The sequence below is a fragment of the Pholis gunnellus genome (genome assembly GCF_910591455.1).
Source record: "Pholis gunnellus genome assembly, chromosome: 1".
NCBI lineage: Eukaryota > Metazoa > Chordata > Actinopteri > Perciformes > Pholidae > Pholis > Pholis gunnellus.
This window is the reverse complement of record NC_136528.1, coordinates 26,833,564-26,861,057: the sequence shown is the minus strand read 5'-3', so window position 1 is coordinate 26,861,057 and position 27,494 is coordinate 26,833,564. Positions and strand designations below refer to the sequence as shown.

General features: G+C 42.2%; 3 protein-coding genes across 4 annotated transcripts in view; 2 read left to right on the top strand and 1 right to left on the bottom strand.

The window, feature by feature from the left end:
- garre1 (granule associated Rac and RHOG effector 1) overlaps positions 1 to 4,232 on the top strand; it is a 29,055-nt gene extending 24,823 nt beyond the window's left edge. For both annotated transcript variants that reach the window (XM_079162360.1, XM_079162359.1), the window contains exons 11-14: positions 330 to 495; positions 1,486 to 1,623; positions 1,888 to 1,963; positions 2,204 to 4,232. In XM_079162360.1, coding sequence (XP_079018486.1) covers positions 330 to 495; positions 1,486 to 1,623; positions 1,888 to 1,963; positions 2,204 to 2,548 — 725 coding nt within the window. In that variant the 3' untranslated portion in view covers positions 2,549 to 4,232. The remainder of the gene's footprint in view (positions 1 to 329; positions 496 to 1,485; positions 1,624 to 1,887; positions 1,964 to 2,203) is intronic.
- An 834-nt stretch (positions 4,233 to 5,066) lies between these two features.
- ss18l2 (ss18, like 2) lies at positions 5,067 to 6,268 on the bottom strand. The gene is made up of 4 exons (XM_079165191.1): positions 6,100 to 6,268; positions 5,704 to 5,780; positions 5,440 to 5,518; positions 5,067 to 5,329 (listed from the first exon to the last, which is right to left on the bottom strand). The coding sequence occupies exons 1-4, from the start codon at positions 6,166 to 6,168 to the stop codon at positions 5,270 to 5,272; spliced, it is 285 nt and encodes a 94-aa protein (XP_079021317.1). The 5' UTR covers positions 6,169 to 6,268; the 3' UTR covers positions 5,067 to 5,269.
- A 5,488-nt stretch (positions 6,269 to 11,756) lies between these two features.
- Positions 11,757 to 26,757, top strand: phka2 (phosphorylase kinase, alpha 2 (liver)). Its single transcript, XM_079164627.1, has 32 exons — positions 11,757 to 11,891; positions 12,009 to 12,091; positions 13,285 to 13,443; positions 13,787 to 13,834; positions 14,705 to 14,873; positions 15,103 to 15,185; positions 15,709 to 15,789; positions 15,896 to 15,994; positions 16,083 to 16,229; positions 16,364 to 16,417; positions 16,556 to 16,678; positions 16,796 to 16,891; positions 17,517 to 17,624; positions 17,792 to 17,870; positions 18,139 to 18,273; positions 18,360 to 18,469; positions 18,587 to 18,731; positions 18,991 to 19,069; positions 19,154 to 19,314; positions 19,404 to 19,574; positions 20,102 to 20,226; positions 20,310 to 20,446; positions 20,556 to 20,718; positions 21,742 to 21,821; positions 21,924 to 22,002; positions 22,079 to 22,208; positions 22,301 to 22,402; positions 23,095 to 23,213; positions 23,870 to 23,923; positions 24,743 to 24,976; positions 25,064 to 25,264; positions 25,360 to 26,757. The coding sequence occupies exons 2-32, from the start codon at positions 12,014 to 12,016 to the stop codon at positions 25,531 to 25,533; spliced, it is 3,723 nt and encodes a 1,240-aa protein (XP_079020753.1). The 5' UTR covers positions 11,757 to 11,891; positions 12,009 to 12,013; the 3' UTR covers positions 25,534 to 26,757.
- Positions 26,758 to 27,494: the final 737 nt, after the last annotated feature.

Here is a 27,494-nt window from a genome sequence, read left to right as displayed (position 1 = left end):
AACTATCTTGTAACCATTCAAGCAGATTTCAGACGTTGGACCCTGATCTGAGTAACACGATCAATGTTGGTCAGATAGTGTGAGCAGCTGTTTTCCACTACAAGTTGGCAATTAATGCTGAACTTAGCCTGTGTCCGTTGCTATTTTTACAGTGCAGCAGACTCTTTTGATTGCAGTCGAGGCCTATTGTGCAGAGTTGACTTACGGCCATTGTGATTTTTCTGCTACGGTAGACAGTCTGGCTAAACGGAATGAGCTCCAGGGAGCGAAAGAGAAAAGCTGAGGGTGTCAGAAACTCATAGCTGTGTTTATCCTTTCCATATACGCAGTTGGCTCTGACCCGGAGTTTGCCCGTTATGTTGCCGGCGTCAGCCAGGCCATGCAGCAGAAACGGCAGGTGCAGCACATCCGTCGGCCCAGCAACACGCGCAGCAACTGGCCAATGCCTGAAGAGCAACACAGGACCTGGTCCCACCCCGAGTACTACAGTGAGGGGTAGGTATCTGTACACCAGGTTTCCCTTATCACTGATTCAATTCTGTACAGGGCAAAAAAAAAAAACAGACCTTTTGTAGTCAAACTGACGGGAAACGTAATTTACACAAAGACGGCAATAAAAAATGTCTTAACTGGACCGCCGACGAGATTCGGGAACTTCTGTCGGTAAGGACTGGCACCGAAATCGTTCGACCGATTCATTGAACGCCAATATCTTTAGTTGCTGACGACCAAAATACCGCAGTGTCATGTCCAGCCTCCTGCACGCTGTACCCAGATGCCCAAATGGCTTCAGACAGTATGTGTGTATCTTGCCTTTCCTAATCTGACATCAAAATCTGATGAACAAGCGCACGGAGACACACACCTCTGCCATGTTTCACCATGTGTTTTGGGCAGCAGTATGTTGCTGAACTGTAGGAGGGTTATTTAAAGCGTAGTTTCATCAAGTGCACTAAAGTGTCGGAGCAATGTCCTGATTCAATTATTGATGTGGCAGACGTCATCAATATGTGAGGCATATACCACGTTAATATGTGAGACAACACCGTCCTGCTTAGATATGAATCTCAGGAAGTAGGAAGATGCAATCAGGGAGCCATTACTGCAGTGCCATCATACTTATTAACCCTGTGCAATAGTGTCGTAGTTATGAAAATTATTTAGCTTTTTAACCAATTTAATACAGTGCTTGCCATTAAATAGGACCAAGAGATGCTGTAGAACCTAATATGTGGATATGTAGTCATCAAATGCCACTGAATCAACAATTTATGTAATCAATGTCTTTTAACCCGACAAATCGCCAACATGCAAAGGAGGGTAACATTTACAGTTTTATACATTACAGATTTGACTTTAATTGTGTCATCAAGGTGTTAAGACATCATCAACAAATGCATCTGAACCCGTGATATGCCTTCAAATACCACATTGCTGAGAGTATAAACGTAACGGGGCTAACACCTCGTCTGGTTGTGTCCTCAGAGAGGCCGTAAACAGCAGCTGGTCAGCCAATCAGGGGGACTCGGCCAGCTCTAGCGATGAGACGTCTTCAGCCAATGGTGACAGTCTGTTCTCCATGTTTTCTGGTCCGGATCTTGTAGCGGCAGTTAAACAAAGGAGGTAAGTCTCTAACTCATCCCCCCGGCTTAGATTTGTCTCGTCATTATCATTCAGCCAGCTTTCAACAACGTTCAACCTGCACTGATAATGATCATACAATGTGATTAACTGTATTTTCTTTGGTTGATATTCCACACTCACCTTTTTTTACTGCACTCTTGTTGACCGTAACATAGAAGATGATGCGCAGGCTTGAGTGTGTGAGAAATACTCCTAGCGGTACGGTATGTGAGTGATAATAAGGTTCAACTTCTCTGTTCTTAGAAAACACAGCTGTGGTGAGCCGGAGGTGTGCACCCTGCCCTCACCACCTCTCCATCACATGGCTGATGATAACCAGGTAAAGTATGAGCCCCCCCCCCCTTCACTATGGAGAGCACCAGTGTTACTATGCAAACTACTCGTGGGGAAAACACGATTATATATTTGCTTTTTTTTTTGCTGTCAAGGAAACATCAGAAATAGTTTCATTCATCGTTTTTTGGCCCAACTTAAAAGGGTCGATAAGATCTTGTTGTGACTTTTTGATTAGTAATGGACCTTTTTGACTCTGCTGATTGCCATGTGCTGTGTTCAACAGGACAGCAAGACTAAAACCTGGCCTCCCAAAGCGCCATGGCAGCACTCGACCCATAACAACACCATGCCCAATCCCAGCTCTTCCTTGTACCAGATGAACATCCCTCCTTCCTCCCAGTGGAGCGACTCCATGCAGATGCTGCAGTCTCCTGTGTGGTCCACTGCCAGCGACTGCTCCCCCTCCGCCGGCATCTCCTCTGGTTTTCCCTTCACCCAGCAACAACAACAACAACAACAACAACAACAACAACAACAGCAGCAGCAGCAACACAAACCCATGACCAAGGGCTTTAAATCTTTCCCCCTCAAACATGAGCACAGGCCCTCCTACCTTCATCAGTACTGATCAGTCTAATGTCTAACGAGTCTGCAGTGAAGTGCCACCGAGGGCCTGTAGCTCTGTTAGATCAGCCACTGAGTGGGCCAAGCTGCCGCCATTACAGTCCACGCCCACTGAATTGGAAGATTTCAAAGCCTTAAAAGGCAAAGTTAAGTATACACACTGGCTCAACATTTTTGTATCTATATTTTTCCATGTCAAACATCCCCATTTGAAAAGGAGACGTATTTTGAAGTTTTTTCGAACTGCCATGTTTTAACTACGACAAGTGCTTGCGTCATGCCGGCAGCAGTTAGTCTAGTGGTCGTCTCTCGGTCTGTCGAGCTGACGTCTCCTCAGACGAGAGCTGGAGACGTGCTCGGCCGTCACCCACTCGCTTCTGCAGCTGAACATGTGTGCAAGTGAGCCGATTACAAAGGGTGCAGGGGCTTGAAATGCTCTCATTTTGCCCATAATAAATATACTGTGTCGACATAGCTGTGACTGCCAAATCTCACCCAAGATGACTCAGAATACAGCTACCATCTACTGTTTCATAGCTTGTAAAATACTGAAGTTGAAATATAAATATTTAGTTCTTTTTATTAAGAGGCTTTGAGCAGGCTCAGCATAAATATAGTAAGTCACTGCAGAGGTGTAATTTGAGAGAAATACACTACTTTTTCAACAACTGACCAGAGTTAAGAATTATAGCAGTAACTATGTGCCATGTTGGTATCGATAGCACTTGCAGAATATTCCCAACCAAAGCATTGTTCAGAAGATGAATGGTGCTGAGGAGATGAGAGGTGGTGTGAGATTATCGATAAACGGTGAAGTTTCACACGCTATTGAATGAAAGCTTTCGGGAACATCTTCACTTCCAGAAGCGCAATCGTTTCTTCCTCTGATTGGCAGTTGTTTGCTCCAGATTGACACTAACTCCCGTAAACCTAACTTTTTCTTCTGCTTAATAATACAATATTTTTCTTGTACATTTATTGACAGTATTAATCTTATTTTTGTATTTTCTTACATGTTATACCATTACTGTATGTTAGTATTCTAGTAGGCATATTACATAACACATTATTTTCCACCTCCCAATATGTGAAAAAGCACATTCTTTTCCTACAGAGTTGAACTCCACCATCTAAAGGTTACCAAATATGCCATGCTAAACACTACAACATTGTGTGATGAGGGTGTTTTCGAGCCCTTGTTTCTTCGGTTTCTATGGCAATGGGCTGTATTTAAAAGCCCAGAATGTTATCTTTTTGTGATGTTTGCGGATGCCAATGTTGCCTGTATTTATGAAATGACACCATGTTTTCAGAAAACTAACATACTTAACATGTTTACAGAGAATTGTTTGCTGTATATACATATAAATATATATCTTTTTATAGTTAATGTGCTTTGCACAATCAAGATATAGGGTTTGTTGCTTTCTGTCTGTGTTCTCCCTCTAACTGTTGCAGCCTTTTTTAAAGACATCATTACAGACCTTGGACTGTAACTGTTAGCTTCTCGGCTGTGTCAAATGGTTTACTAGTGGCTTCTACAAAATAAAATAAAAAATAATAAAAATATGTTGCCCTGATAGAAGATATGAAGGGGGACTGCTTGGCTTATGTTGCTTATTGTTCTCTTGAGCTGGCAACTGACTCTTTCCAAGTGTACCAGCAATGCAAAAAATGAATAAAAATGACTAGCAATTCAAAATGCTGTTTTCGTAGTTCTTTGGCTGAAAACAAATTCACTTTTCTCTCTGAATTATACACTCACCGGCCACTTTATTACGTCTTACTAGTACCGGCTTGGACCCCTTTTGCCTTCAGAACTGCCTTAATTCTTCGTAGCATAGATTCAACAAGGTGTTGGAAACATTCCTCACACATTTTGCTCCATATTGACACGATAGCATCACGCAGTTGCTGCACATCCGTGATGCGAATCTCCCGTTCCACCACATCCCAAAGGTGCTCCATTGGATAGAGATGTGGTGACTGTGGAGGCCATTGCAGTACAGTGAACTCATTGTCATGTTCAAGAAACCAGTTTGAGATGATTTGAGCGTTGTGACACGGTGCATTATCCTGCTGGAAGTAGCCATCAGAAGATGGGTACACTGTGGTCATAAAGGGATGGACATGGTCAGCAACAATACTCAGGTAGGCCGTGGCGTTTAAACAATGCTCGATTGGTACTAAGGAGCCCATAGTGTGCCAAAGAAATATCCCCCACACCATTATACCACCACCAGCAGTCTGAACCGTTGATACAAGGCAGGATGGATCCATGCTTTCACGTTTACGCCAAATTCTGACCCTTCCATCTGAATGTCTCAGCTGAAATCGAGACTCATCAGACCAGGCAACATTTTTTCCAATCTGTTGTCCAGTGTTGGTGAACAGGTGTGCCTAATAAAGTGGCCGGTGAGTGTATATTCAAACTGATAGTGAACTTTTCATATGTTTGAGCATCATGTGAACAGACACAATGATCTCCGAACTGACTGATTTCACAAACTGACACCAAGAACAACTTTGAACAATAGAAAACATTTTTAATGTACAATTCATACTAAAAGTTATATTTAGAATTTACAGAAATTTTCCACATATAAAGATATTCAGTAACTTTAGTGAATTTGAGCACCAGTAATCCTGGTATGGGTAACATTATTGGGAAAACAATAATAGTTATGATAAATATATTTTGTGTGACGTAAAATCCTCCCCATCATCATGTCGCACGCGGCCCATTCACAGTTGGTGTTGAAGCTGAGCTTTCATTAGATGTAGGCTGGAAACAGAAACAACATCATAGTAGAAATAAGCAAATCAATCAACGGAACAAAACCAATTCTGTTATTACTGCAGTACTTATTCGTGAATTGTGCAGTTTGTCCTCACATGTGTGGAGGGAGGCATGCTGCTGGCATCAGCTATGGTTGCCAAATAGACGATGTTGCGGTGCAGAATCTGTTGATATCTGTTGGGGAGAAAAAAGAAAAACAGCAGCTGAAAGTAATGATTAGAAAAGAGACGCGTATCCGCATAGATAACGTTGCACAATACAACTCACAACAGGGTGCAGACCACTGGATGTTCATTACATAAGAATGCTTTAGCAGTTAGCTGCATTGGTAACAGACACTGAGGGTTGTTTTGACTTACTGCACACACTCCGCTGCTCGCCCTTTCTGCTGGTATTCAGCGATGCATCGAATTAACTGGTCGTTTTCATCCAGCAACTGGGACAGACAAGGAAAGAGCAACCGATTTGACTAATATCCTTAGCTAATGTGTTAATTTTAACAAGTGTTAGCTACCTCCAGTCACTGAGTGCAACGACAAATATACCCACAAAGAACAGCCCTAAATGGATGCTGGTGTTCAGCATGCACGAGGCCAAACTGAGTGTAAACAAAGATAGAATGACGGATAAACAAGTGAAGTAACCAACACCAGCTAGCGGCTAACTACCCAAGCTCCCATCATAGTTTAATGTACGGGAGAATAGGCTAATAGCTAGTTAACTGCTTCGTTAAATATTATTTACTGGTGTCTTACCCTCTGTATTGTTTCTTGGTTAATTTTCGCCTTTCCTCGCAGTCTCTTTGGCACAAAGACAATCGACATATTTGAAAAGACAAAGTTGCTTTTGCCGCTTGTTTATGTTTGCGACAGAGCTATGCTTCTTCTTCTTTGTTTCTACCTTTCCTTCTTCGAGTTTTTCTTCTTCTTCGTTCTCTTCCTCGATCGACGCACGTACCATTGTTGTTGTACTACCGCCATCTTCTGGAGAGTTGCAGTCTAGCAAGCCTGTATGTCGGCCGAATGTGACCAAATATATCCGTTACAATTGTCTAGCTCAGGGGTGGCCAACCCGCGGCTCCCGAGCCGCATGCGGCTCTTTGCCCGGTTTCATGCGGCTCTTACGTTCATATCGAAGTTTGTATTTGTGTTTTTTTAATGTTCGTGTTCGCTTCGCTTGAGTTAAATACGGTATTTTCGTCAAACGCGCATGTGCGGCCACAGATTACGTTCCTCGTCGACCCATTTAACGCCGAGACGGACTGTTTGAAAGCCCCGCTAGTCACAGATGAGGATGCGGCTGAGTTGGAGATGATCGATCTTTGTGAGGAGGACCAACTCAAACCTGCTTTAAGGGAAGGGACCATTGAGTTCTGGAAAAGTGTGCCAATGAAAAAATACCCCAATGTCAAACGGGCTGCGCTTAAGATACTGTCAATGTTTGGGTCAACATACGTCTGCGAGTCTGTGTTTTCTACCCTGAAACACGTGAAATCAAAGCATCGATCTGTTCTGACTGACACCCATGTGAAAGAATTGCTTCGAGTGGCAACAACGGAATACAAGCCAGATTTGAAGAGGATTGTTCAAGGCAAGGAATGCCAGAAGTCCCACTAAGTAACATGCATAGTAAAAGAAAAACACTATTGTAAATTATTATATTTTTGTTTGTGGACTTGGTTGAACTGAGAGTTTGTCTGTGTGAGACAGTGCACACAATGTTCATTGTTGAAAATGACTGGCCTGTGGTCTTAGGAGTCAATTTCTGTCATTATCATATTGGTGTGTGACATTTACAATAAATCTGGCTGAGCAAAGGTATGTGTGTGTGTGAGGAAGGGATAGGGTGATGTTCATGTGTGCCCATGTGTATGATGTGGCTCTTTGCGGTAACACAGTAAAAAATGTGGCTCTTGGTCTCTGACTGGTTGGCCACCCCTGGTCTAGCTGATATATATTTTGAATATTTAGCTCACATTTATCGCATATCGTGAAGATACGCGATACATGTGGGAAAAAGATGCATTTGTGCAGAGTGCAATACTTTTCCATGTCCTCACTCATCGACAGAGCTTCTATGATCAGTTAGTCAAGGGTTTGAAGTACTACAGGGAAGTTTCAACTTCAATGTAACTGTAATGACATTCTGGTGTACAACAGATAGTGAATTTGCTTGTGTATGATTGTATAGACGACTGGAAGACTGTTCAGTCGTATTTGATTTTGTGAGCATAACAGCAGGTTTGTAAGCTCTGCAGAAGTAAAACTCTCACCTTTACCCCTCTGTCCTTACCTTGATTCATTCTTCCTTTTCAGTCAATCCCCTGGTATTCCTCAAAAGTGTATTGGTTTCAATATATTTACCAAGTCAAAATAGTTTTTTTCTTGTAATGTTCCCACCTTCCATGCTGTGTTGAGGAATTTTATCTACAAATTTAAATGTCGATTAAATGACTAAATGTAATTATAAAAGCCTTAACTGAGCCAACCCAGAGTGATACAAGGTATTCTTCTTGTTTCTGGAAACATTGGAACAAATGTCTGCATGTTTTTAACAACGAGTGACTTTTTTAACTGCAATGAACCTGTGTCTTGGTGTCCTCGTATTGTATTGTATTGTATTTTATATAGTGTTGTTGTATTTGTGTTTGTTGCTATATGGACTAGAGTCTGAAATAAAAGTTGAATAAACTATGACTTATTCCGTCATACTATACTATTACTTCCCTATGACTTTTTTAGACGTGCTATACCATGATGTTTTTCAACATGATACACTATGACTTTATGACAACTATACTATGATTGGATGTTATATGTTTTGCAAATCCCCAGGTGTCACTGTGATTACTGACCTTAAAGGCCTGCAGCTTCAAATCTTCTTTTCAGCACAAACAGAAAGAAAGCCCCAAAGCTTCTCAAGCAATACAACCATCACTACACATTAGTACACGGAGGTTGGTGACCTCACATAAATCCCAGAATAGCTTTGTTCTCCTTCAACATGAGTATATCTAATCAGCCACAAAATGGCAAACACCTCCGTGGTGTGCAGGGTTATACTATCTATAATAACACATCATACTTTATAAGTTGATAACACATATATCTTTAGCCACGCTAGCGGCATTGTGGCTCTCAACAACTATCAGGTGGATTGCTTTGGAATTAGCTACACATGTCCACAGAGGATATGTTCTAATGACTGGCTGATGGCGGTAGACAGTCTTTTTTTAATGTGACATAGAAGAAACCAGTAACTATTGCAGTTGAATACATGTAGTAGAGTAAAAGTGCAAGATTTGAAGTACTGTAAATCAGAATGAATTGTTTTGCCGAAACATTTCCTTTTGTAAAAAATCTTGAGTGTGTGTTGGGTTGGAAGTTGTTCATCTTTTGTAGTTATCCTCCCAAATACAACCTTCATATAGTTGTCTGAAAAGGAGGGTTTCTTTGAAATCTTCTTCCATTTTCCCCATTTATGGAGCATTGTCAGTGTTTGGACCTAATGTGAGATTGTATTAAAAATTATGATTGCTCCTTAACATAGATCAAAAAACAGTCATACAATTCATAAATACAACATTCTCAGAGTTTTATGATCTGGTAGATTGTATAACATGTTTCACAGGAAAGGGCTGAATCTCAACTAGCACTGACTCTCTGAAGAGAGAGCCAATTAGAGCTGATCAGCAACAGCTGTTACACTTGCACAATGTGGTTATTTAACCTGCCATGTGGAACAGGCAACATGTTCTGTTGGTGACTGAAGCTATGGGAGCTTTTTGGGCCTTGTTGATCACTGCGCTGACTGTCTGGCTTACCAAAGGTATTTATATTTGTTCCGTTTGAAGCTTGTTTTCAAGAAATTGGTAGTTGAGTATAAAAAAAGTTAGTGATGTTAATTCCTGAAATGCCATTTAGCAGTGACAAGTTTGTCTTATGTGCAAACAGCAAAAACATTTGATTAACTACTGTGTCCATAGGCTCTTGTTTGCCTGTTGGTGGCTCAGCTGAAAGCAGCAATGATGGGCTACAGAGGAGAATGAGAGGTAAGAATATAAGTGACTGTTTGAATATTTGAGATTTCCTGAGCTTCTTGAAACTAAATTTATTTTGTACTATAGATCTGCCTTCCAATGACGTCTCCATGAAGAAGGCCCTGACACTTCTCTATTCACATGTGTCCTCGTCTCTGCGAGAGTATAAAAAAGGTGAGCAGGTTCTGCTTAACACTATTGGAAAAATGCTAGTTTGTGTACGGCTCAGGTTCTTGGTGTTCTTGGCATCAGGTTCTTGGCATCATGTAGTTAAGTTTTCATTAATGCTTTATTCCAACAAAATGTCTAGACTGCATTGACCATAAGATTTAAGTTATACCGATGCTCTGTATTTATCATCGGACACCGTAAGAGTTCAATATATGTAGCTAATGTTGTGTTGAAGTAAAACATATTCATTTTTAGATCTTTGGGGCCAAAGATTAAGAGCAAGTGTTTGATTTAAGTCTATGAACACAGAATTCTGAAATCACTGTAAAAGTCTAGAGATGTTGAACATCACTCAGATTCTTTTAGATTTTAATTGTTTATTAATCAAATGTCTTTATTTCAGTGCAACTAGAAACCAATGCAGTCGATGTTGAGACATCAGTTGTCCACCTGGAAGTTGTTGAAAGCGGCAACAGCTCCCTGCCCGACAGGCCCTGGGGCAACGGCTCCCTGCCCGACAGCCCCTGGGGCAACGGCTCCCTGTCCGACAGCCCCTGGGGCAACGCCTTGTGGAGACACCCGATGGCTAAGTTCTAATAGGCGGACCGCAGTCAGGAACCAGATGACGTTGTAGCTGGAACCTGGACCTAAAACTGATAATTTGGCATTATTACATTTTGACGGAGCGCAGCTTTTCTACCCTTCACGGCACTTTTTCAGCAGTGCAGTCAATCGTATGTGTATTCTGACAAGTTTCCCAATGGTGGTATATGTCCTTTACTTGAGGGTATTATTGCATTTGTGACAGCTGAAAGTGGACAAATTGTTTGCATTTAAAAAAGAATTATAAATGGGAAAACCTTTTTATACGGTTGCATGATTTAATGAATTCATTCAGCATGCAAAGATGCATTTTGATTGACATCAGTCCTGCAAGCATTGTATCATCAACAAAAATGACTAGCAATTCATAATGTTTTAGTAGTTTTTGGGCTGAAAAATTCACTTTTCTTTTTAAATTATATATTCAAACTGCTAGTGAACTTTTCATACGTTTGAGCATCATGTGCACAGACACAATGTAGTCTCTGAACTGACTGATTTCACACCAAGAACAATTAAAAAAAAATAAACATTTGTAATGTACAATTCATACTAATGGTTATAATTTACAGAAATGTTTCACATATAAAGCTATTCAGTAACATCACTGAATTCGAGCACCAGTAATTTTGGTATGGGTAACATTATCCCACACCATCCAAACTCCACTGACGGAACCTGCCATCAGATAAGCATGCATTAGCAGTTAACGTTAGCTAACAGACAGGGCACTGAGGGTTGTTTTGACTGTACACACTTGTTGTATTGGACATAGAAATTAAGTCTGCATTAGGCCTACACTATATATCTATATATATATATATATACACGTGGGTATTGACAAAAGAAAAAAACACAGCTCCTCTGTCTTATCTAAAATCCATAGTATTAACTAACGGACCATTGTCATAAAACTGATTTACGGCAGCGGACCTGTCGTAACAACAATGGGTGTTCCCAGGCAATATGGCTCCGCCCGCTCAGCTTGGCAGTTTCTTGACGGGTGCCGAACGAGTGCCACTGTGGTGTCTGCCACAAATAAAATCACCCAACGTTATATCAAATAGGTTGAATTATCTCCACCACAGCAAGCTACTACATCGAAAAACATATAGGTACTTTTGTTACACTTTAAGTACATCTGAAAATACTTATGTACTTCTTCCACATGTTATTTATTTACCCCACACATTAATCTTATCTTATACTGTCATAACAGAAGAACGTATATCTTAAATAAATGAAATTGAGGTTTACCCTGTTTTCCCTCTTTTTTTCTCATTTGTATGATATGTGGTATACCAATAAGCCTTTTGGGAAAGTTCCTGCCTGTTTCCATCTGCGCTGTGCCCTGAAACATTGGAAAACAAAGAAATAGGGGGTCATGTGGCGCCCCCTGTCGTCAGACACCCAAACAACAAGAACATCATGTAATGTTTTTTTTTCCAGAGCGGATGTACAGTTGAGTTGCTCACGTACGTCCTCTGCACGTGCGCTGTTCCTGTGAAACCTCACGTGTCACCTGAAAGGCCTCCCTCTACACGCCCAGCGGCTTGAGCGGAGCGCCGCGCGGTGTAAGTGTGAACACAGGCTTACAATGTTCGTGTTGTCATAAACAGCTGGACGCCACTAGCTACGACTAGCGAGCTGTAGCCGAGCAGCAGCCTCTGCAGACCTTGCGAAGCTGTCACATCAAACCGCAGGATCGGAAGGATGGATCTCTAACCCTGCGTGGTCAGTTTCCTCAGTGATTGAGCTACATTTAGTCGCCGTATTCGCCATACGGTCATATTTACTGACGAGCCTTCGGTGCTAGCTACTTGTTCAGAACTTGTTGTGTTGTGTGCGCAGTGAGGATGAGGAGCCGCAGTAACTCCGGAGTGAGGCTGGATGGCTACGCCAGGCTGGTCCAAGAGACTATCCTATGCCACCAGGTGAGTCCGGCCGGACATACACGGAAGCATACAGGAGAGAAACAGCAGAACCACAGGGTAGACAAGTAAAAGTCCTGCATTTACTTCCATAAATCTACATATGTTTGCATCAAAATATTCAAAAGTACTTGTTATGCAACATGAGAATAATAATAATTGAGAATAATTGACCTGTGATATCATTGGTAAAGAAGGATCACAATACCCTACACTAAAGCTGTCAAATATTTGTTTTGTAGTAAAAAGTGCAATATTTGCCTCCAAAATAGAGGCGTTGAAGTATAAAGCAGCATAAAATCAAATAAGCAAGTTAACGTACAAGTATCTCAGAATTGCACTGGAGCCTTTGCACTTACTTACTCTCCACCACTGTACTTTATTTAATGGGAACCGTCAAGTTCTGTTAGATGTTTTTTAGCGTCGTCATCAAGCCCTCTGTTATCTCCTGCAGAAATATGTCAGGCATGCAGGTGTTTTGCAGCCTTTATAGGTTGAGGTTCAACCAGATCGAGCTGCACAGAAATAGACAAGACGTGAGCAAAGTTCAGCCTCTGGAGTATAGGCTGAGGACCAGAGCACTATGCACCTTTATCTGTACTTCAACAGTCAACAGCTGTCTAAGTTTAAACGTGTGACCCAGAGGGTTCACAGCTGAGGGAAAACAGTGTCAACTTTCCTTACACAGAGTGAATATGCCAGGGTGTAGGCTTGGTGTCAGAGGGAGGGAGGGGGGCACACACTAGGAAGTCTCAGGTTCTTCAACCAAAAACCTGAAACTGAAACTTTAGAAATTGCACAAACCCAACTTAAAGTCACATTTACTCTCCTTAGAGAACTGATACTTTGATTATGTTGTATTGATGTCTCCTGCCTTATATTTTCATTAATGTTCAATGCTAGTATTTCTAGGACAATATAACAAAAAACAACTGTCAACAGTACATTTTATCACAGATTAAATGATTTAGAGTTGAAACTAGTGGAGTAATTGTCTGATCAATTAACATAAAAATGACTTTTAAAAATCACCCTGTGTGTGTGTGTGTGTGTGTGTGTGTGTGTGTGTGTGTGTGTGTGTGTGTGTGTGTGTGTGTGTGTGTGTGTGTGTGTGTGTGTGTGTGTGTGTGTGTGTGTGTGTGTGTGTGTGTGTGTGTGTGTGTGTGTGTGTGTGTGTGTGTGTGTGTGTGTGTCAGAACCCAGTGACAGGACTTCTCCCTGCCAGTGCCCATAAGAAGGATGCCTGGGTGAGGGATAATGTGTACAGCGTCCTGGCCGTGTGGGGGCTGGGCATGGCGTACCGCAAGAATGCAGACCGCGATGAAGACAAGGCCAAGGCCTACGAGCTGGAGCAGGTGTGTTTTGGACAGAGAGAGGGTTAATGTTCACACCGGGGAATATAAAGTATGCTAATTGTCACAGATCTAACATGGTAAAATAATGAAGTCAGTGCTAAAAGAAGTTTATTAATCAGCCATCATTCTTAATTGAAAGAGTCAGAAATCAAAGTAATTGAGCAATACAAAATCTTGGTTACAACTTCACAAATTTGAAAACTGAACTGAACGGAGTGATTAGAATCAGCAAAGGGATTTGTGACAGTTCGTCTCTTTTCTACTAAAAAACAGAAAATAGTTTGGATTATGGGGAGGTTTTGTTGTGTTTTCGTAGCTTACGGATGTTGTTGTTTGTCGGCAGAGTGTGGTGAAACTGATGCAGGGACTTCTTCAGTGCATGATGAGACAGGTAAGACGCAGCTGTTTGCACATTTAAACATCATATCCTTGTGGTGGAAAATCCGATGAGGGTAAACGTGTGTCCTGGTTCTTAGAAACCACAACATGTTATCTGGGGCACTGTGGTATTTATACAGACTGTTTTATGTAAACAGCCTCTCCAGCTCTCTGACCACAGTCGGCTACTATCTGCACAGGCACGACGTCGGCAGTTAGTCGGACAGATAAACAAACTAATTATTAACAATGTGTTGAAGTAAAAGCTCCAGTCACACTGTGTGTTGTTTGTTGCTCTCGTCTTGCTTTATTGGAATTAAGACGAAGATGCCAAATTCGCAGCAGAGTGTTAAAATGCCGCAGTGCTCCGGGAGCCATAAAGCGAAGAGGCTTCCTCCTCTGCTGCAGCGAAATCATCATCAGCAGGCCAAAACAAATGACCGACTGGGAAACAGCAGACAGTGATGAGAAGCCTTTATAATGTTATAATCATGTGAACAGGGCTGTGAATAACGAGGTGATTCGTTTTCACGTCAGCACTCTGTCCTGCATATGATCAATAACAGGATATGGAGCATAAGTGGGATTCCACTGTGCACGTAACACACTCTTTGGGATTTATCTAACTGTTCATTATTTATTATTTAAAGTTTAGATTTTTTTAAGTAATGTTTATGCAGACATCTGTATGTTGTAGACCGTTTTGTTTTAGCTCATCCTCCATCTCTCCCTTCTAATTTCCTTTCCGCTCTTTAATGGCTAAACAAAAATACAACCATTTAGGAGTCTAATATCCCTTTTTAGAATCTTCTGGCCGAGACAAACACCACGGATATTTGTGTGTGTTTTGTGTATTCAAATGTGCATGTTCATGTGTCTTCAGGTGGCCAAGGTGGAGAAGTTCAAACACACCCAGAGTACAACGGACTGCTTGCATGCCAAATACCATACTCCCACCTGTGCCACGGTTGTCGGAGACGACCAGTGGGGCCATCTCCAGGTGGATGCCACCTCTATTTACCTGCTGATGCTTGCACAGATGACAGCCTCAGGTACCATTTCCCATTGCGAGTTAAAGGGGATTTTTGGTTTAGAAGATGCCACACATTTTTGACATAAGGATTTGAACATTTTCTGACTCTTGCGTAGTATTAAAAAAAAAGACACCGTAGCAAAGAGCGATGCTCCCTCCCTGCTTGGCCAGCTTCCCTTCTAGCTAGCACTGCAGGTCCTCGTACCTAACCATGAGTTGTTCCCTGAGTGTGTCACGTTATCACGCAGGTCTTCGCATCATCTCAAACCTGGATGAAGTGGCCTTCATCCAAAACTTGGTCTTCTACATAGAGGCTGCTTACAAAGTGGCGGTGAGTAACCTTTTCAGAGGTTTTGGGTGTTTGGTTTAAAGAAAGCAAGAGGTAGAAGCTGACATAGTTGACTGAAGAGAGACAATCGGAGCAATAGCTCATTTAAATATATTGCTTCAGCGGCGTTCCTCCAGCGTAAATCGCCTCGAGTGATGTCATTGTCGGTTGGGGCTGATGATTATTTTCAACATGCAAAGAATCTGGATGTGGAGTGAAGTGAGCTTACTGTAGGCTGCTGTTCATCCCAGATACCAGTGTCACACACTCGAATCTCTGACTTAACTGTCAGTGGTCGAGTGGAATTCTGGATATTGTGGGTGCACAGTTTTGGCAAGAAAGAAGAATGCGTGACATTTAAAAAAAGTCGACATCTTTGGTTCTGCTGCATCGACTCTTCTTCGTGAGTCCGATCCATTATAGTAGTGCAATGCTAAATTGGTGGAGTTCTACAGTTCAGAGAAATGGGGAGCGTTTAGAAAAGAAGGAAAAAAAATGATGTCATTACATTCATCCCCCCCTGTAGGATTATGGGATGTGGGAGCGAGGTGACAAGACCAACCAGGGCATCCCCGAGCTCAATGGCAGCTCTGTAGGAATTGCTAAGGTACAGGTTATTGTTGCCAGCATTTATGATGTACATTACATAAAGACCACGAGAGGAAATTGTTGTGTAAAATATGTATTTGTGTATGCATTGTGGTGGTTTGCAGGCAGCCCTGGAGGCCATAGATGAGCTGGATCTTTTTGGTGCCCATGGGGGGCCAAAGTCAGTCATCCACGTTTTGCCTGATGAAGTGGAACGTTGCCAGGTACCGTTGGCGTGTCCTCTCAGCCCCCCTCAGCATCGTCTCCGCTCATCTTTCTCTTGCTGAGCATGTCTGATGTGCTTCCCCTCAGTCCATCCTGTGCTCCATGCTGCCGAGAGCGTCAACGTCGAAGGAGATAGACGCCGGTCTTCTGTCTGTCATTTCCTTCCCCGCTTTTGCCGTTGAGGATGCTGACCTGGTGGCCATAACTAAGTCGGAGATCATAAGCAAACTGCAGGTACGGTCTGAGCAAGACGCGACACACTCTGCACAGAAACGCTACAACAGTTCAGTGTCTTACCCGCTACTCCTTTCTCCTTGTACATGTAAGTCAGTCAGCATGCCGACATTTCCACTCTGGTGTAATTTCAGGGTCGCTATGGCTGCTGCCGCTTCATCCGGGATGGATACCTTTGTCCCAAAGAGGTATTTTCATCTAAATGCTGAGATTTATAATGTATTTAACTGCTGTAGAAATCCTGCAGCAGGGACAGAATAATTGTATTTATATGTATAATCTGAGCTGGAAGGGTCTACTGCATCCCCTGACTGTTTTCTCACTAGGACCCATCTCGACTGCACTACGATCCCGCAGAGCTCAAGCTGTTTGAGAATATCGAGTGCGAGTGGCCCGTGTTCTGGACCTACCTCATCCTGGACGGTGTTTTTGCTGGAGACCACGTGCAGGTAATACAGCCAAACACACTGGTCCTGTTTCTACTGTACTTACACAGTCGTTCAGGCACTGTGAATGGCTTCTGCTGCAGATGTAATAGTGAACAAATAACTGTGGCCCTCGAACAGGTGCAGGAGTACCGTGAGGCACTGGAGGGCGTTTTGATCCGAGGGAAGAACGGCATCAAACTGTTGCCTGAACTCTATGCTGTGCCTCATGACAAGGTATCCCACTTACGTCGGACAAGTATGGCAGATGTACCTTTATTCCAGTCTCATTCCAGTTGCATTGTCTGAAAAAAACCCACCAACCAGTCTGAAGTCATGAAAGATATGAGATGAACCTGAAGAGGACAGGACTGGGCTTTAACTTTCAAAATCTTAGTTTTTCATGGATGTAAATTGGATATACGATATTCAGTTGCATTGTATTGTGTTGCATTAATTACATTTTTGTTAGAGTCAAAAAAGCAGTAAAATGAGCAGACCAGGTTACATCTCTAGTCTGAACACGTGTAGGCCTTAAATACTGAACCTGCTGTAAATGAAATGACAAAAACAAAATCAACGTCAATTAATCTGTTATTTTATGCTGATACTAATTACCTCTAGCGTTGATATCCGCTATTAATCTTGATTTATTTTATTCTTGTTGACAAAAAAGTTTTTACGTATTCTTTATAGTTACTATTCAGCCACGCCAACAGCCTGACTAATGAAATCATCATTAGGTCAACATTTGACTTTGTCTAATTGTCTGTTTTTATTTGGGTCTACTTAATCTCTTTGTTTTAGGTCTGTCCAAGGATTTTCTTTACATACATTACTGGTATGTTTTGCCTCTTAACAGGTGGAGGAGGAGTACAGCAACCCTCACTCAGTGGACAGGGTGGCCATGGGGCAGCTGCCGCACATGTGGGGACAGTCGCTCTACATCCTGGGCTGTCTTCTGGCCGAGGTATTCACAGGGCCCCAAGAACGTTTGTGTTTTATTGTAAATGCATTTTTACAAGATGTCTACAATAGACAATGGAGCCATACAAACTACATCTCTTTAGTAAACATAAAAACACTGCCATCGTTTGCCTCTGTAATAACTTCTCTCCCTTTTCTTTATCTTTTAAGGGTTTTCTAGCTCCAGGAGAGATAGATCCCCTCAACAGGAGATTCTCTACAAACTTCAAGCCAGATGTTGTGGTACAAGGTTAGTGATTGATCATTAGTTTAAAAGAAATGTCAGCCCAGAGGTTTGATACAAAAAAAAAAATGGGTTAAATCCCATAGGAAGTGAAAAGTAAGGTACAGAAAGTAACAAAGAAGAAATAACCAACACTCCATCGTGTGTGTCAATTGGGCAAAGAAGAATGAAGACTCACACTTTATGTGCTGTATTGATCGTATCATTGGTTTATATACAGATTCCCTTATTGAATGCAGATTATAATGCATTTATTTGTATACGTGTGTGTCAGTTTGTGTTGTTGCAGAGTCAGAGATGATCAAGGAGTTGCTCAGCGATCATGGGGTCGTGGTCCAGACGATGTCAGAAGTTCTGCCCATCAGGGTCATGCCTGCTCGCATCCTCAGCCATGTCTACGTCAGACTGGGTAAAACGAGCACCAAGCGCTCCTTTCTTCAGTGTGCAGGTGCGTGTTTGTGTCATAATAAGAGCAACGTTGTGTCTTTGCCTCAGGGAACTGCAAGAAGCTGAGTTTGAGCGGGAGGCCCTACAGACACATTGGAGTTCTGGGAACGTCCAAATTCTACGAGATCAGAAATCGCTCTTATATATTCGCCCCCCAGGTAAAACTAGCTTTAGATGTTGCAATGGTCATAATCACAACTATGGAAGTGGTAATATGACTGGTTAATACTTTGGTTTCTTTCTTTCTGTCTGTTTCTCTCTTTCCTGTCCTCCAGTTTCTGGATCAGCACCATTTCTACCTGGCGCTGGACAACCAGATGATTGTGGAGATGTTGCGAATGGAGCTGGCCTATCTCTCCTCTTGCTGGAGGATGACGGGGCGGCCCACGCTCACCTTTCCGATCACCAGCAGCATGCTGGGTAATAAGGCTCTTATCTTATCTTAGCAAACCAGTCTCACAGATTAGGTTTTCAGTGTTTTTGGAAGTTTTGAAGAAATCTTCTCGCATTTAATTTACATTCCAGCAGCTTGTAGAAATCTCATCCAAAACATGTTTTGGGGGAAAACACAAAGGTGGAACTAGGATTACTCTGGCCAAAAAGGTCTCGGTTACAAAATTGCTATTTTGTCAATTTACTTCACTGCGCTTCACAGCACTTGTTTACTTTTTATGTCCAGTTGAAGATGGAGATGCAATTGATCCGTGTATCCTGGCAACCCTCAGGAAGCTACAGGATGGCTATTTTGCTGGAGCGAGGTCTGTTTCCATCTGTGACACAGACACGTCGTACTGTTAGCGTGTTGAAATGTCTGTCACATGACAGTGTGGATGTTGTCACAGGGTGCAGATGTCAGACCTCTCCAGTGTCCAGACCACTTCGTTCCACACTCACCTCAGCTTCCTGGACGAAGAAGACGACGACAGCTTATTTGAGGATGAGGAGGAGGAGGAGGAGGATGATGAAGAATATGGACAGGAGTATAACATCTGTGGGCCCTCAGGTAGTTGCTGATGAAGTGTGTGTTCCTGTAAGTCATACCCGGTTGAACTGTAAGTAATGAATTGTATGCTGTTTTTTTTTTAACTCCAGAGGGCTCAAAAGACATGTTTGACCAGTACCTCACCCAGCTTCTTCACAGCACCACCACCAAGTGCCATCTTCCTCCCATCCAGAGGGGGCAGAACCACGTGTTCAGTGCTGAACACACCACCAGAGACATCCTGTCCTTCATGGCCCAGGTCCAGGGCCTGAACGTTCCTAGTGAGTTATTAGGAATCAGACGAATACTTCAAAGTCTGTTTTCTCATCAAATAGTGTTTCCTGTAATGCCGCCGTCCATGGTTGGGGTTTGATTGAGGTTGAACGTTAAGCTTAAGTCAGGCGTTGCAGATATTATTTGGCTTGGGCCAAATCAATGGGGGAAAAAAGAAAGAACAAACTCTGTTTGCTATGCAACGTTTATCATCTTCCTCCTACACATTTATATAAATATTGACTGATAATTGATAGCCCATAATTCAATGCAGCCACAAGACATGTGGTTTTAGGGGCACAATTAGATTGTTTGAAAGCACTTACTGAACTTGTTCTTTCACTCCTGCCAACTCTAAATCTAATCTGATTCTGAATGCAGCAAAGTAAAAGCCCATTGTGTTGAGGTTGTTAACCGGGTAAGAAATCTCTTAGTGGTACAATACAAATCACGTTGAACTAGATACAGCGGAAATTAAAATGAATCGGCCGCTTTCACTTCACTGTTACTTATTGTCTGAATTTGTGTATTCCAGAGTCTTCCATGTATCTACCTGTGACTCCTCAAGTCAAGAACAAACGCCGCAAAGCTCTCAACCTACTTGAACTTCCTCCTCCTCCTCCTCCTCCTCAGCATGGCCCAAATGTAAAGCAGCACAAGGTAGGCGCAGCAGAAGCTTGTTTCTCTTGTGACGTCGCTGTTGCTCTGAGGTATATTTGTCTTACGCTGGCATCCCTCGCAAGTCCCACAGCGCTGCAGAATTGCACCTACCTCGAGACTCCCAGGGCAACACGGACTTTGCAGTGTTGGTGAGGCAGCTGAGAGAGTGTCCGACTCTGCAGGACCAGGCGGACATACTCTACATCCTTTACGCGATGAAGTACGGACATAGAGACAGCTACGCACACGCAGAGCTCATTTTCAGCTTTGTCACACTAATAGGTAAATGTTTTTTTGTGTATTGACCCATTCTTTTTTTTGATAACCAGAGGAGCTGATTGGCTGGTGGAGCTGTCAGGTCCCGGGCAGGGTGGGGTCACCGTGCGTTCCCTGCTCGAGGAGCTCTATGTTCAAGCCGGAGCCTGCAAAGAGTGGGGACTCATCAGATACATCTCTGGGATACTACGCAAGAGAGTGGAGGTCCTCGCCGAGGTCAGTGAAAAGTCATAGTCATTTTATGTCACAGCAGACGCAAGGTGGCAGTTAGTTAGAGAAGAGTTCTTTGTCAGCAACAAACAGTTGTTCCTGAATAAGCCTAAACTTTTAGGCCTGATACAAAACCTTTGGACCTCACTCAGGACTTGAGAGGAGCCTTGTAGATCTTTGATTGGCACGCTTGTCTGTGACGTCACCCAGAGGGGCTTAAAGGGACATTTTGAAGCCTTCTTTTGAATGTTTTCTTCTCTCTGTAGCAGCAGACTCACATTCTATAATTATAGATGCCAAGCAAGTTTAACACATTGGGTTTGCTGAGTTGTTGACAGATGATGGTGATAGTAAAGATTCAGTAAAGTAAAAGTTATACAGAGTTCAATACAAAATAAAAAGCCTCTCAAACTGTTGCAGAGAGTAGCAAAACAAGTCTCCTATAACTCAACTACATACCATAGTTTGAAAAGTGAGTTAAATACATAAAGAGTCATTCCACAAAGAAACATGTTTTGCCTTTTGTCTAGTTTTCCTCTCGCTAAAGAGATCTTCTCTCCTCGACAAAACAGAACCTGACACTCATTCATATCTGAACCGCCTTTATACAACCCGCCCTGATCCAAACATCAACAGTATGAATTAACATAAATGTATAATTCATGGTTGAGTCACTATCAAACCATGTTCTTTCATCTGGATCAATTACTTGGAAAAGAAAACTACTGTCCAATATCAAAACAGCACCATAATATATATAGAATCAGAATCGGTAGGTTTTTACATCCGAGGAATTTGCCTTTTGTGTTTAGTGCACAATATGAAAAAAAGTGCAAACGTGAAAAGAGCTGCACAGTGTTCCAAACGAAGATTGACTTTAGTGCTTGATGAATGCCATGATGAAGTGACTGAGGAACACTGAAAACCTGCTGAATCACTTCAAAAAGAGGCTCCTCTACAGAATCAATAAACTATGAGATCATTTGAATCGTTTATAAATAAATAAACCTGCATTTGTCTACTCCTCAGGCCTGCACAGATCTGATTTCCCATCACAAGCAGCTGACTGTGGGCTTACCTCCTGAACCCAGGGAAAGAGTCATCACAGTGTAAGCTGGTGTGGCCGAAGTGATTTTGTGCTCACGTTAAGGGTTTGTTAAATTCATTACCAAATAGTAAACCAACTCTTCCTCCTCCCTGTTTCCTTTTAGTCCACTTCCTCCTGAGGAGTTGAACACTCTCATCTATGAAGCCAGTGGTCAGGACATCAGTGTAGCTGTACTCACACAGGTAACTCTATCACCTTTTGGGCTGCCACAGGACTTTTTTCAGACGCTACAGCTGTGTGTGTGTGTTTGTCATGTAGGAAATCATGGTGTATCTAGCCATGTACGTGCGCTCCCAGCCTGCTCTGTTCGGGGACATGCTGCGCCTCAGGATAGGACTCATCATGCAAGTGATGGCCACTGAGCTGGCTCGCAGCCTGCACTGCTCTGGTAGGAGAACCAAGCGCCAAACACTGTGTATAGACATAAACAACCCTGCATGGTTAAAAAAATAAAAAATAAACTTTGTATCATCTCTGTAGGGGAAGAAGCGTCTGAGAGTTTGATGAGCCTGAGTCCTTTTGGCATGAAAAACCTGCTGCATCACATCCTCAGTGGCAAAGAGTTTGGAGTGGAGAGAAGCAGTGAGTTTCTCCGGTTTCTTCTTTCCTCATCATTTATGGTGGACCCTTAGTTTAGTGAGAAAGTTTAGAGAAGAAATTAGGCAATGAAAGATGTCAGAATGAGCCAAAATCAAGTAGAGCTGACAAAATAATTGTAAGACACTGTAGCTGTAGCAGCTGTTGTTACGTTTAATCAATGTTGTTAGCCGTGCAGCATGCTGGTCTGTCTGTCAATCCACCACTTTAGTCCAGACTGAAATCTTGTCAACTATTTTAATGGATTGCCATGACATTGCGTACTGACATTCATGCTCCCAGAGGATGAATCCTGCTGACTTCGGTGATCCTTTAACATTCACTCTAGCGCCGCCAGCAGGTCAACATTTCACTTCGTCCAATACTTTGGTACATGACCAAATACCCGCAGAGCCAACGACGTTTCCATCAACTTCAGCTATAATTTCTATTTCGATGCAAGTCAGCAAATGCTGGCAATTGTTCAACTGAGATGGTGAACATGGTAAACAACATACTGGCTAAACATCAACATGCTAGCATTGTCTTTTTGGTATCTATTGGTGTGAGCATTTAGCTCAAAGCGCCTCGCAGAGCCACTTGCATGGCTGTTGACCAGCAATGCAGAGGTCTGGAACCAGGCTATAGCATAAGTGTCCAATGGCCTTCTTTGTTTTGATTTTGTCTCTGTTCATCAGTGCGCCCCATCCAGTCGACAGCCACGAGCCCTGCCATCTCCATCCATGAGCTCGGCCACACTGGAGCCACCAAGACTGAGCGCACAGGGATACACAAGCTGAAGAGTGAGATAAAACAGGTGGGAATACAAATTAAAATAAAAAAAGGTAATAATCGGGGTGTATCTTTGCAAATATGCGGTGACATGAGCTTCATGTGCTTTGTTCTGTCTGTCTGTGTGAATAGAATAACAGTGGTCTTGCTTTGGGTTTCAGCTGGATGACTCTCGGCCTCTCAGTGTGGGTTGGGTTTGAGCATATTTAGCATGTTGCTAACGTCAGCTTTACGTCATACACCTCGCTGGCTCTTAACATTTCGTCAGCCACAGCGCCTTCCATAGCTGGAATGACTTTCACTTCATCACATAGCAGTAGGAGATTATGATTTGCTGCTCCTATCACACAAGTAATGGTTTCTGTCAAGGAGGTATTTTTCATTCATTTCAATTCAATTCATGAGTTCCTGAACTAATCCGGACCATGATTAAGCTGCTTTTATTAAGTAGCCCACACACGCTGTGTGATAGTATTTTGGCATGGAGTGGCATCTTTTGTCAAATGGTCTTTCTTGTGATCAGTAGTAAAGTCATTTTATCTCCAAGAATCTTTCTCACTAGTTGCACAAGTTGAATTAGACTTTTCTCATCTCCGTGTGGCTGCAGTGTCATGATGTCTGCCGCATGAGAACCATGTGAACCATCTCAAACTCCCCTCTGTCATCCATACTCATGTGTAGATCTTCAGCGGCGGACTTTCCTTGAGTAGCAATGTCACATCTCCTCGCTCCACGGTAAACCATTTCACCTCATCTGCTTCCAATTGACTTGGTTTGTCCTCCGTAGGGTTGCCGTAGTTTTGTATTTCATATTTTCTGCAGACGCCAAAAGATTTTGTGTCTCTCTGCATTCGAGGATAAGGCTGGCAGTGTTATTTGTTTATTAGATTAATTATTGATTTAAATAACACCAGCCTTGGCCTTTCACATGTCTGCTGTTGCAGAATGTGCTACAGCATGATATTAATATGCATGAATGATTGCATGGCCTGTATAACTATAGATAGAACTATAGATAAAAGTATAATTCTTTTTGTGTGTGAGAGAGAGACTGTATATTTAAACCTTATTTACATGTATTTGTTATGGTGTGACACACCTGCATATTATGCTATTACTCTTGCCAGTACACTGCTCATTTTTAAAAGGCTCTCCACCATACACCAGATGGTGCAGGAGGGACGATTCATTTCAGACTTTTGAATAGTAATCATTCTCTTAACGGGGAACTCCACTGATTTCGAACATCAGAGTCTGTTCACAGGTCTTGGGGGGGTATGACTGCATAATGTGGAAAAGGTTGCCTAAAGCCTTTTTTGGCTCCAGAGTGAGCTGCGTGAAATTGGATCAATGTCCTCAAGTGATCAGAAAATCAGTTGGTGTGGAGTTAGAAAGCTTGCCAGACCTCTGCAGCCTGTCTGTGAAACAGACACTACTGACAAGTGCAATGGTGTAGATAAGGAGTGTGTTTAAAGTACCTGAAGATAAGGTTTAAAATCAGTAAAATGCTCCATTGAATATGTGTAAAAGTATATTCCTGTTCTCTCACTACAGCGCTGCAGCAGCCCCTCCACCCCCAGTGGGATCCTGTCCCCAGTGGGCCCCGGTCCAGGAGATGGACAGCTGCACTGGGAGGACAGGCAAGGCCAGTGGCTGAGGAGACGCAGGCTGGATGGAGCCATCAACAGAGCACCAGTGGGTTTCTACCAGAAGGTCTGGAAGATCCTGCAGAAGTGCCACGGCCTGTCCATCGATGGCTATGTGTTGCCCTCGTCTACCACGAGAGAAGTAACGTCTCACAGACTAAAGCTGGATTTAGGACTTCCTGTATGTGTGTCGTGTGTGTGTGTATTTAACTCTGTGTTTTCTCTGTAGATGACAGAGGGAGAGATCAAGTTTGCGGTGCAGGTTGAGTCCGTCTTGAACCACGTCCCTCAACCAGAGTACCGGCAGCTGCTCGTGGAGACTCTGATGGTTCTGGGCCTGGTAGCTGACGTGGACGTGGACAGCATCGGTGGCATTGTACATGTGGACCGCATCCTGCATCTGGCCAATGACCTCTTCCTCAATGACCAGGTACAGAGATGGCAAGAGGCACATTTTAGTTTGAAGGGATGTTCATGTACAGCATGTTGACCGGGGTTCACTCTGTTCTGCCTCTGCTTACCCAGAAATCCCACAGTGCCAGTGACTATTTCCTTGAGAAGGACCCGGCGACCGGGATCTGCAACTTTTTCTACGACAGCGCCCCCAGTGGCAGCTTTGGCACCATGACCTACCTGTCCAAGGCAGCGATCACTTATGTCCAGGACTTCCTGCCGAGCTCCAGCTGCCTGATGCAGTGAAAAAGCAGACCGAACACCTGAAGAGACATGTTTTATAGGTAAACGATCATCTGGCCAAAGGCAGCAAAGCTTCTCATTATCAGCTCTTACCATTCATGTGGTACTTGTGAGTATATACTCTTCAATAAACTCTGTAGCTCTCATATACTGATGTAACATCGTGGTGTTGGCAGCTGATTTCAAATCACGATTCAACAATTTATATTTTTCTTTGTCGAGTCTAAACTGTAAACTTATTTATTAAAACATGCAGCTCAAATGTGTGTTTACAGGACTTACTATCTTGCATTATATGTAAATTAAAATGTGCAAATATATTAGCACATCTCTGTGCTCTTGGTGTTGTGTGTGAGAATATTATATGAACATTTAGCTATCTTGTAATCAAATATGTCACAAGTTATAATTCCACAGAGCTCGGCAGTTATCGGAGTAATCATTTCTTGTAATTTGTTCAAACAAATTATTTTCCTCAAATCAATAATGTGTACTTTTATTTTCTGTTACTAGTTACTTTTTAGATTTATTTTATTTAGTCATATAATAATTTATTGTTCTACTGTAATGGATGACCTTAAATATATAAGTTATATATTTAACAATTTAATTATATATAACAATTTCTAATAATACCGTGTTGATGATACATAAACTTGCATTAGCTGTAGTCTTGTATCAATATAAACCTGTATGGGAACAAGAATCATTGTTTACCTCGAATGCCAAGAGGTTTTTGTCCTTGTGTATGGGTTGTGTCTTCTGTGCAATGATTGAAAATGCATCTGTCTGCATATATGGCTGATATGGCGAGTCAAATTTTGCACGTACCTCAACATATTGATTAATTTCATGTTCATTTGTGTACAGTGAAGATAAGTTTATTATTGGTATGTTGGGATAGAAGTCTGCTTTAATACTGGTACTTAGTAGTGTTTCAATATATATAAATATGTATATTATACAGTTCATGATGTATGCGTAAATAATGAAGTGGCAGTGCAGCCAGATATTGATAAAGTACCAGAGAGGTCCGGAGTATGTTGAATTGGGTCCTTGTAAGTCTGAGAAGCACAGAAAGGTAAAGAAATACGTTTTAAATAACTTCCATCCAAGTGCTTTGATTTTGAAAGCAAAACAGCATGAAATGGTAAATGTTGATATATTTTAATGCTGACCTGAAAATCATGAACATTATACATGTTCATGCAATAATAAAATAATTTGACTAACGATGGAAACCTGTCATCTGTTTATTTACTGCCACATATCATTCTCTGTAACCAGCGGTAGGAGGAGCTCTGATTGGTCAGTGCCCCCAGCTGTTGCTTTTTGGGTTTAATTTAAATGAGCTTAAGTGTACTAAGAAGGAACTGAAGTTTACTTTAATTCATTTATTTTGTTGGAATAAGGATACAACATGAGGTCTAAGCCCTGAGTTGAACTATGAGCACTTTTGTTTTCTTCACTCTGGTGAAAGACAGGCGTCCTGATTGGAGTAAAACGTTTAAGGCGATCAGGCAGAAAGAGGCATGTCCATTTACACATGGGACAGTAGCCAGTGGAGGACAGCTGTTGTAATATGCTCACATTTTCTAGTCTTAGTTAAGATTCTAGCTGCAGCTTTGGGAACCATTTACAGATTTTAAGTACTATTGCTGATCTTAAAAGCTGAGAAATACCAATAATGTCTGAGAGTTGATTGGAGTTCCTGTCACTTTCAGGCTCTTGTGGCCAAGTGTATAAGTCTGTTTGCTTCCACAGCAACATTGTATGAATAAACACATTTTCCTACGATTTCACATGAAATGATGTATGAAGAGTTCAAATTGTGGGAATGGGAGCAGTTTTAATTTTTTTTTTTTTTTTTTCTGAAGATTTTAAAGAAGGGCAATTTTACGATGCACCAAAGACGGTTCAATATTTTGAAAAGTTTTAATGGGAATTTAAAGTTTCATAATATG

Bases quoted from the DNA above. Each gene is read 5' to 3' on its own strand.
- ss18l2 (XM_079165191.1), bottom strand. From the start codon at position 6,168: ATGTCGATTGTCTTTGTGCCAAAGAGACTGCGAGGAAAGGCGAAAATT. The intron at 5,781-6,099 runs GTAAGACACCAG...TGTCTGTCCCAG, and splicing joins ACCAAGAAACAATACAGAGG to TTGCTGGATGAAAACGACCA. The intron at 5,519-5,703 runs GTAAGTCAAAAC...TCTCCCCAACAG, and splicing joins CGAGCAGCGGAGTGTGTGCA to ATATCAACAGATTCTGCACC.
- phka2 (XM_079164627.1), top strand. From the start codon at position 12,014: ATGAGGAGCCGCAGTAACTCCGGAGTGAGGCTGGATGGCTACGCCAGG. The intron at 13,835-14,704 runs GTAAGACGCAGC...ATGTGTCTTCAG, and splicing joins TTCAGTGCATGATGAGACAG to GTGGCCAAGGTGGAGAAGTT. The intron at 20,227-20,309 runs GTAGGCGCAGCA...ATCCCTCGCAAG, and splicing joins CAAATGTAAAGCAGCACAAG to TCCCACAGCGCTGCAGAATT.